The sequence below is a fragment of the Garra rufa genome, chromosome 13, assembly GCF_049309525.1.
Source record: "Garra rufa chromosome 13, GarRuf1.0, whole genome shotgun sequence".
NCBI classification, from domain to species: domain Eukaryota; kingdom Metazoa; phylum Chordata; class Actinopteri; order Cypriniformes; family Cyprinidae; genus Garra; species Garra rufa.
The window spans coordinates 14,639,665-14,650,062 of NC_133373.1; the positions used below are offsets into that span (position 1 = coordinate 14,639,665).

The 10,398-nt window shown below is 36.5% G+C and overlaps 1 protein-coding gene across 1 annotated transcript in view; it reads right to left on the minus strand.

Moving 5' to 3' along the window:
- The window catches only part of LOC141283492 (brain-enriched guanylate kinase-associated protein), a 47,355-nt gene extending 38,665 nt beyond the window's left edge, over positions 1 to 8,690 (minus strand). Inside the window, exon 1 of the mRNA XM_073816777.1 lies at positions 7,737 to 8,690. Coding sequence (XP_073672878.1) covers positions 7,737 to 8,690 — 954 coding nt within the window. The remainder of the gene's footprint in view (positions 1 to 7,736) is intronic.
- Positions 8,691 to 10,398: the final 1,708 nt, after the last annotated feature.

Consider the following 10,398-nt stretch of genomic DNA (forward strand, 5'->3'; position numbering starts at 1 on the left):
TAAGAACTCCGTTTATTATGTTGAATCAATAAAAGCAGTTATATCTTCTATTTATTCAGCTGAAGCGATATTTGAAGTTTCTGCGCAAGAGCGATCTCTGGCCTTCGGATGAAGATTTGCTGCTGATCAAAGAGCCGTGCTTCACTGAAAGACACATGAAAATTGCAGCTTCTACCTAATCGCAATTGCGATTTCATTTCAATTTATTGTGCAGCCCTACTCTTAAAAATAAAGGTTCTTTATTGGCACCTGTGGTTCTAGAAAGAACCTTTAAAGGAGTAGGTCACTTTTAGAACAAGAATTTACAGATAATGTAGGGGTGAGCGGGGCACAACTTAACGCGGGGTAACACACATGGTTTAAACATTTCCACACATGCTAGCATAACCAAATTTATGGTATTTACTAGTTGCCATAGCAACACTATGCAGAGAAAAAAGAGTGCCAAAATTCAAAAGCCTTTTGAAGATATCGCTGAATATTTATTTTACCATAGTAAAAGTACATTTCTGGCTGAAGTAAACTTTTCATTTCAGTTTTTAGTATTCATTTAAAATTAGACAAATCTGCTATTATTTTAATCTCCAATTTGTTGTTTATCAGTTTAGATAGTTTATTAATGCTTTGCAAACCAGCAGAAGACACTAACCTGTTTTAAACTCCAGTGGCGCAGATGGGGAACGTTGTAACTCGGTGTTACAATATGCCCCGCTGTATTAAACTATGCTATAATATGACATTAGCGATGCAATTTACATTATTTACTTCTAAGGATTTTGATAAGAAACCACTAGAAACAGGTGAATAAAGGCTGACAATCAATGTTTAATGTTCAGATGTTATTATTTCAAGAAATATAAAGTATTTTGGCTCGTTTATGTGTGTTGTGTTCTATGAGAGCTGTGTGTGGAGGGGCTGGAGTGTTTTTCTGAATGTCTAAATGTGTTTCATCTATTTGTCCACATTGTTTTGAACTACTGTACAACTGTGTGTTGCGATCAGGGCCGTTCATAGCATTGTTACGATGTGTTCATTGTCAAATTCCAAAATTAGATTATTTTTATTAAAAAAAAAAAAACGTCATTACTTCATTTGAAAAAGTTAAAAATGTATTTTACTGACAAAATATTTTAGTTTGTTGTGTATATTTTTTTCATTCGATCAAATAACATTTTAAGCTGTCATGTGTTACAACGTGCCTCTCAGATGTTACAATGTACCCCACCTACGGGGCATGTTGTCACGTTTCACTTCCTTTCTTTTGAGGTAAATAACGAAAAACCTATACACTGTAAATATGAAACAAAGCGATATATTTGTACTAGACAAGTGTGAAAATAATGTGGATAAAAATTGTACTCTGAACCCCAAGTGGATTTACAGAACCGCGAAATTCAAAAAGTGTTAGGTTGTGCCCCACGCTCCCCTACTCACCCCCTTATCAACCAAGATGTTCATGTTTTTCAAGATGTTCATGTCGTAAGGAAATTATGTTTTTTGAGTAAAACGTTTCAGGATTTCTCTCCATATAATGGACTTCTATGGTGCCCCGAGTTTGAACTTCCAAAATGCAGCTTCAGAGGGCTCTTAACAATCACAGCCGAGGAAAAAAGGGCCTTATCTAGCCCTATTTAAAAAAATAAAAATAAAATAAAAAATCACAATTTATATACTTTTTAACCATAAATGCTAGTCTTGTCTAGCTCAGCAAGACGAGCATTTGAGATTAAAAAGTATATAAGTTGTAAATGTTTTTAGAAAATAACTAATCGTTTCTCTAGATAAGACCCTTCTTCCTCAGCTGGGATCATTTAGAGCCCTTTGAAGCTGCATTTTGAAAGTTCAAACTCGGGGGCACCATAGAAGTCCATTACATGGAGTGAAATCCTGAAATGTTTTCCTCAAAACACCATTTCTTTACGACTGAAGAAAGAAAGACATGAACATCTTGGATGACAAGGGGGTGAGTACATTATCTGTAAATTCTTGTTCTAAAAGTGAACTAGTCCTTTAACATCCCTGGAAACTTTCATAAAAGGTTCATTGGGGGACCTAAAAATGGTTCTTCCCTGCATCACTGTGAAAACTCCTTTTTGGAACCTTTATTTTTAGCAGTTTAATTGGAAATGTAATTCATAATTTTGGAAATTTTGGAAATAAACTCTCAATCTGTTTGGATCATTCAATTCAATTCAATTCAATTCAAGTTTATTTGTATAGTGCTTTTCACAATACAAATCGTTTCAAAACAGCTGTACAAAAAAAAAAAAAAAAAAAAAAAAGTAGGCTACTACAATATATTTAGTAGCTTATTAGTGGTGACTAGGGATGGGAATTGATAAGATTTTTACGATTCCAATTCCATTTTCGATTCTGCTTAACGATTCGATTCTTTATCGATTCCCTTATCGATTCTCATCTGGAAGAAAAGGGACAACAAATTGTTGATTAGCATAGTTAAACTGTCTCTGTTTGGGGCTTTGTACTTAGGGCTGAGAATCTTTGTCATCTCCCTAGAAAATATATAATGGGCATGAATGAGTCCTGCAGCTTTATTAGCCGAGGACATGCTAACGTTGTTGCTGCTGCTGCCGCTGCTGGGTTGAGAACTGGCCTGTTTCACACATACTCTGTATGCGTTGCGTATTTTTTTCCGCACCCATGTTAACGGATCAGAGCGTTCACACTGCACGCGGTTGCTGTCCGTCAGTGCGTTCCAGATGCGGTGCGTTTGCAGCAGTGAAGCGATCGTTTAGGCACAGAGTCTATTTTTGCTGTGTTGCATTGCGTTGCATGCGCTGAATTAAAGTGACAGCGCATTGTTCGCTGTAAAAATGAACATGAATTGACACGGAAATGTACCGTAAATGCATATATTTGCAGTCTTCTGTTTCACAGTCAACACGTGGCTTTTTGGCTAGGTTTAGAATAGTGCAGTTTTAAATAAACAAGGCAACATAATACATGCACTTGTCCAGGTAGAAAAGTTCTTTAAAATATGGTTTTTAATAAAGATTTAATGCGAAAGAAAGGCACAGGGAGCCGACTGTTTCTGTCTGTGGTAAGTTTTAATTAAAATAAATATTTGTTAAAATTAAATATTTGTGAAAGCCCAATTTCAATATGAAAAGGAAGATATAGCCTACCTATGCTGTGTTTAAATGTGTTGCAACTTGCTTGAGCAACTTAATATACAAATCTAGATGTCAAGTGCATTGAATAATAGCCTACATTGTTTATAATACGTTGATTTTAAACGTGAATATGTCTAGTATTGTTGTATTAGTGTACTGTGATTAAAAAAAGAGTATCCCAATGCTGAAAAAGCACGTTTGGATTTGAAATTAAAATAACTGATAAATGGTGTTGTGGTAAACAGCCGCTGATCAGGAACGGTCTGCAAACGCGTCCTGTGTGAAAGCAAAACGAGTCCGTGCTGCTGCTGCTTCTGCACCGCATACGTAACGCATACGGAGTATGTGTGAAACAGGCGTAAGATCGAAAACGCAACATTCTTTTATTGTTATTGCATGCTGTGTGCAAATGTTTTAGCATGTTAGTGGTATTTCCTCCCTTTGAGGAAATATCTACGCTGCGAGTATTGCAAGTTGCCCTATTTTCGTCTTTTTTGGTGAAATACTACCAGACTTTTGAGCGTTTGTTCCGCTTAGGCGCCAGTGCTTATTGACTGAGCGTAAGCTACGCAATGCGCGTGATGACGTCATTCGTGCCCACTGGAATCGTTAAGGGAATCGTTTGCAAATTTTGCAAACGATTCGATGGAATTGAAACACTGGGAACCGGTTCTCAACAAGAACCGGTTTTCGATTCCCATCACTAGTGGTGACTACTGTATGTTAAGTCGATGTGTATATCATCATATCAACATAATAAAATATACTTTAGTAAACTAGTAAATTTAATCAAAATCAACCCGGGACATAAAAGTGCCAGAGTTACAGCGTTGCCAAACCATTGTTTTGGACAAACAAGTAGTCCTGCCCCCAACCCACACCACTGCTGTTGTCATGTTGGACCACTAAAACCAACAGCAATGATTTGACAGCATCACAGAGCCACAGTGTTTACGCTCTCCGTGAAATCAATATTACACTGTGGGAAAAAAAAAAAATAATGAACAATTCCATGGTAACACTTTCATTTAGAGAACATAGTAGCATGCATATTACTATCAAATTGGCATATTGGCACATATCAATGATTTATTCTGCATGACCACATTTTAGATCCTTTAAACATAAAGACTACTACCAATAAACAGATAATTATGAGTTTTTTAGGTAAACTCTTAGTTGCATAGTTAATAGTGAATAAGCGTTCCCTAATCTAAACTGTCAATATTTTGATCTTCGTAGCACATTTATATGAAAATTTGGCAGTACTGTAGTTGATGACGCGAAGGTTGGCTTATTATCTGCAGTGTCCATTAAAGCAGGAAATCGACTCAATCTTCTAATATAAAGATCAACCTCCTCTTTCGAATGAAGGTTGTTTCTGGCAAACGACTGGAAATCTCACTTTCCGACAAATGGCAAGGGAGCTCTGCAAGTTTCATTTGACAGGCACACACACACTCTCTCTCTCTTCTCAGGCACACACAGACTCGTCTCTCTGCCCCCTCACCGCCCACCTTTTTTCAAGCAGTTGCTAAGGTGACGGCAAAGACCGCATTTTAATCAGATAATAAATTAAGGCAACCATTTTTTTGTGTGTTCTACAAATGAATGCGTTGTGAATTTAACAGGTAAACATGTTTAAAACACTAAAAGTTAACGGGCACATATGAAATACTGAAGCGTTTTAAGGAATATTGTATTTTCTGTGTGCTTTGTGAACAAAAGGTACACAATTTCAACATGGCATGATATAACCGTACGCATGTTTATCTACACTACAGTTATGTAAAACTACAGTACATTGATCCAATTAGTTGCCAGATACAGTATGTGATCCATACAGACTAATGAGAAACCCGCCTCCCATAGCGGCGGATTAGTTATTGATCTGATTATCCTTCACACATACGGCTTCTTCTGCTGAAAACACACAAGAACAGAATGGGACAAAGCCCGCATCTCGTTTACACTTTAATAAACTCCTATAGACTTTTAGCTCACATGCGGTGAGAGCATAGGGGAGGATGTTGGTGGCTGTGTTTTGGTCTAATATGGATAGTAAAGCACCATGGCTCAGTTCTGCATGAGCTCTGGCAGTCTTATCCTTTCAGAGCTCAGCTTGACTAAAAGCTTGATTCAATAGCAATGCCTTCTGATATATTTATGAGTCAGGGACAGACTGCATTGTTTACTACTGCTGCGGTTTGTATGATAACGCATCCTACACAGCCAGGCCTTTATATCTCCAAAATGTCAGCTGAGATAGTTGTTAAAAAGATTATTTTTTTCCTTTCTTTTTTGGATGGAAGCAGTACCTGAAGAAAAAAAAAAAAAAAAAAAAAGTGCTCAGAGGTTGTTCTTCAAAAGCTCAGGGGATTTTATGGACTTTATTGTTTTGTTTGTAACTCTGTAACACTTTAGTATAGAGACAAATTCTTACTGTTAACTAGTTGCTTATTAGCATACCTATTATTAACCTAGTGGTTGTTTATTAGTACTTAAAAAGCACATATGTTGCATGAACATTCTACAACCAATACCTAAACTCAACAACTTCCTTACTAACCATTACTAAGCAACAAATTAGCAGTTTATTGAGGCAAAAATCATAGTTAATGGTAGTAAATGAATATCAATAGCAAAGCGTAGATCTGTGGTTGTCAACCAGGGGAACAGGGTCCAATGGAGGCCCCAGAAAACTTTCAGGGGACACAAGTAATTATTATTATTAAGTATTAATTTTAGTAAATATTACTGAAAGAGCTAGGTAGATTACTTAAATTGTAGTCAGTTACTGATTACAGATTACATAATGAAAACTGTAGTTAGTAATGTAACTGATTTTAAGTAATGTATTCTGACTACTTTTTAGATTAGATTTATTGTTTATCTTGTTTTAAACATACCATATTGACATACAGTAAAAAAGCTACATTTTTTGATACCAACATCATAAAATGCATTGAATTACATTTTACCACGGTTTCCCAAACTAGGCTTAATGTAAGAACTTTAGGGTTGTGAGTTTATAAAAAGCTAATAATCAGTTCAACTATAAAATGTAAAATAAATGATTCAAACCATTAAACACGAGTGTTTGGAAAAGATCGTTTTAAAAGTAATGCATTACAGTATTGCGTTACTCCCCCAAAAGTAACTAATTACATTACTTAGTTACTTTTTATGGAAAGTAATGTGTTACATTACTTTTGTGTTACTTTTTAAATCTGGGCAGGGCTTGCTTGTTTGTTTTTAATATAAAAAGTGCTATTTTTGGCAAATGTAAAAGCCCTTTTACACCAAAAGCCTTAGGCTCAAGGAAAAATAAATTCACGTCTAGAACACAGTAGAACACAGAAAAAAATGTTAAACAATTTTCAGCATTAACAAAAAAAAGAACAACAAATTTAAGTTTAGCTTGATACATTTTTGCTTATTAATAAGGTCGAATTGGATCATCAAAGGTCAGCATCGAACCAGAAGACACTGGTTAATAAAATGGGATACAATACATAAGGGGTATTTGTAAAATTTAAGATATTAAATTATTGCATGAGTTGCATTTCACTGTTTTTATACATTTTGAGGAATTCTGAATTTCTTTTTTGTGACTGAGATGAATTAATGCATTTTCATTTATTCTAGAACTTAAGTTACATCTTGGGGAAAGGAGAGCTTTTAATCAATAAATGGGGGGGGAGGGGAGTACTGGCGTTACTTGAAGATGTAACTCAAATATTTTATTGAAAAGTAAAAAAAATACTGTGTTACTTTACTAGTTACTTGAAAAAAGTAATCTGATTATGCAACTCGCATTTCTTGTGATGCATCAACCCTAACACGGTTGAACACTAAAATTAAAAATACTTTTTATTTAGTTTTTATCATGTTAAAATGACCATTAAGCAACATGAAACAGTAAACGTGCTGTTAAATATGTGTTGCTAAATTATTGTAATATTAACTTCCGCAGACATATTTTAAGTAAATATTACAAGTTAAATTGGTTTGGCTGACGGAAACGTTTGAGAATCACTTTGTTTCATATATGGTCTAATTATTTGAGAGGTGTTTTACAGCCATTTACAACCATTGTGTGAATAATATGTAATTATGTAATCCATAAAAAATAACTGTAATCTGATTATGAGCAAAATGTAATATACCCTAATTACAAGTAGGCCTACTTGGTTTCTGGAATCTGATTACATAATCCAGATTACATATAATCAGTTACACATCTTTGATTACTTCCATATTAAAAGCTTGAAAAAAAGACACATTAAAATCAAAATGTATATTTTTTTAACTATTTAGTTTTTTTAATGAACAACCTACAGTTCTTGTAAGTTTGAGAAACTCTGGCTCCGATAATTGGTTTTGTTAGAATATATTGGCAAAAAATAATTTCCAGTCTCAGAACTGAGGAGGCTAGAGGAGACACATGTGAGTTGCTAGGGCCTTTATCTCAGGAAAATAATCTGAGAAGCCAGAGATGTACATAAAAGTCTCTTTTTTCTCTCTATTTAACTGCATTCCTTTTCAATGTGAAGGACTCAAAAAACATCAATGAAATAAAATGTGACAGGAATGACTTACCATGTTGATGTCCCTGGGAAGGGAAACAGATCTGTAGGGGTATCTAGAGAGGGTTTCCTCTCTATAGAGCAGCGGACTCAAAGGTCTGGTTCTCTGGACGGGGTTTGGATGACATTCTGGAGGACTCTTAACCTCTCTTCTCTCATTGCTCTCAAAGGTGATGGCCGTCTCTTTCTTGATCTTAACTTCCTTTATCTCATCCTCTCTTCGCACACAGTCGATGTCTGTCTCCAGGTAGGCTTTTCCTACAGTCTCTGGTGCACCTTGTTCTTCCTGCATCCCATCCACCGATTGAATGCTCTGCAGCTGATCAGGGCTCTGAGAAAAATCCACGTCCCCTGGCTGCTGTTGAGAGTCTGGGATCCTGGACTTGCTGTTACTGTGACTGGAGATGGACGAGTTAGACCTGGAGGATTCAGTCTGCCTGGACACCACGAACAGGTTGGTGGGGCGAAGGACTCGGCTGCTCACTTCATCCAGGAACTGTGAGAACTTCAATTTGGCTTCGATTTTTAGTTCCAGCTTATGCTGTAACGCTGCCAAATGCGATGCGGCCTGTCCAGAGGTCACATTGACACCTTTATTAGAGCTCCTCCCTTCCTCCCCACTGGTTAATACTGCCCCCTGCTGGCAGCTCCCGTTTTGTTGGTCGCAATGTTGCTCTACTTCATGGAATCTGTTGGTGTTGAGCTTTAGGCAGGTGGTTGCTTCCGAGCTCATACTATCCCAACTAGAGGCCCATGGACTGCTGCTGTTGCTGGTGCTCTTTCTGCTGGGACTGGAGGTGAGGCTGCGAGACTTCCATCTGGCTTGTCCGGCTGCGAGAGACCAACCAACACGCCCTCGAGAAGAATAAAACATCTGAGGGGAAGTAGATGAGTTGGAGGAGGTTGTGGAGCTGCATGATCTTCTCCTTAACTGGAGCTGGTGGTACATGCTACAAGCAGAATCCATTGCCCCATGAAACTGTTGATAATCCTGTTGTCCTGAGATGAAATGTCCACAGGACCTGATGCCTAGACAATGAATGAGCACGAAACCCAGTTTTTAAAGTGTTTAGCCCCAATCACTGCCCACTGTCTGCATTAGTGGCTGGGAAAAACTCAATATTTAGGGCACAGAATCATTCGGTCCCCTGGTTACCATATATATTGAAGAGTAAGTTTATCACCCAGATTAGAATCCAGTTCTGTTTAGCTAACAAAATAAAGATGCTGTTATGAATAATGAATGTTATGTTGAAATGTTCTTAAAAATGTACTCTTCAGGTTGGTTACATTTGATTTGAAATGCTTTTATGCAATTTTCAAGAAACGTTTAAATTGAAAGATTCTCAAAACGTCATGCGGTGCAACCATCAAATTCAAATTCAAAATAACATTTTACTTAGAGCTTTTCACTTCTTAAAAACAACAACAACAACAACAACAGGAACAATAGTTACAAAAATCCCAGCTTTTGAGCAACAGTATATATATGTGTATATATATATACACACACACACACACACACACACACACACTGGTTTACATGTTTTATGGGGACATTCCATAGGCGTAATGGTTTTTATACTGTACAAACCGTATTTTCTATCGCCCTAACCCTACCCTACACCTAAACCTAGCCCTCACAGGAGATTTTGCACACTTTTACTTCCTCAAAAAAACTCATTGTGCATGATTTATAAGCCTGTTTCCTCATGGGGACCTGAGAAATGTCCCCACAAGGTCAAAATTTACTGGTATTCCTATCCTTGTGGGGACATTTGGTCCCCACAACGTGATGAATACCAGGTACACACACACACACACACACACACACACACACACACACACACACACACACACACACACACACACACACACACACACACACACACACACATGTTGGGTTTACATGTTTTATGGGGACATTCCATAGGCGTAATGGTTTTTATACTGTACAAACCGTATTTTCTATGGCCCTACACCTCACAGAAGATTGTGCAAACTTCCTCAAAAAAACTTTACTTCCTCAAAAAAACTCATTGTGCATGATTTATAAGCCTGTTTCCTCATGGGGACCTGAGAAATGTCCCCACAAGGTCAAAATTTACTGGTATTCCTATCCTTGTGGGGACATTTGGTCCCCACAACGTGATGAATACCAGGTACACACACACACACACACACACACACACACACACACACACACTGCCACTCAAAAGTTTGGGATCAGTAAGATATTTAATGTTTTTTTTTATGCTCATCAAAGTTCCATTTATTATCAAAAATACAGAAAAAGTAATATTATGAAATATTATTTGAATTCAAAATAACAGGTTTTTATTTTAATATATTTAAAAAAAAAAAAATTTGTGATGCAAAGCTGAATTTACTCCAGTCTTCAGTGTCATATGATCCTTCAGAAATCATTCTAATATACTGATTTATTACTTTTATTATCAGTGTTGGAAACAGTTGTGCTGCTTAATATTTTTTGGAACCTGTGCTACTTTTTTCAGGATTCTTTGATAAATAAACATTTAAAAAGAACAGCATTTATTCAAAATAGAAATCTTTTCTAACAATATAAGACTTTACTATCACTTGATCAATTTAACACATCCTTGCTGAATAAAAGTAATCATGTCTTTCAAAGAGAGAAATAAATAAAAAAAACT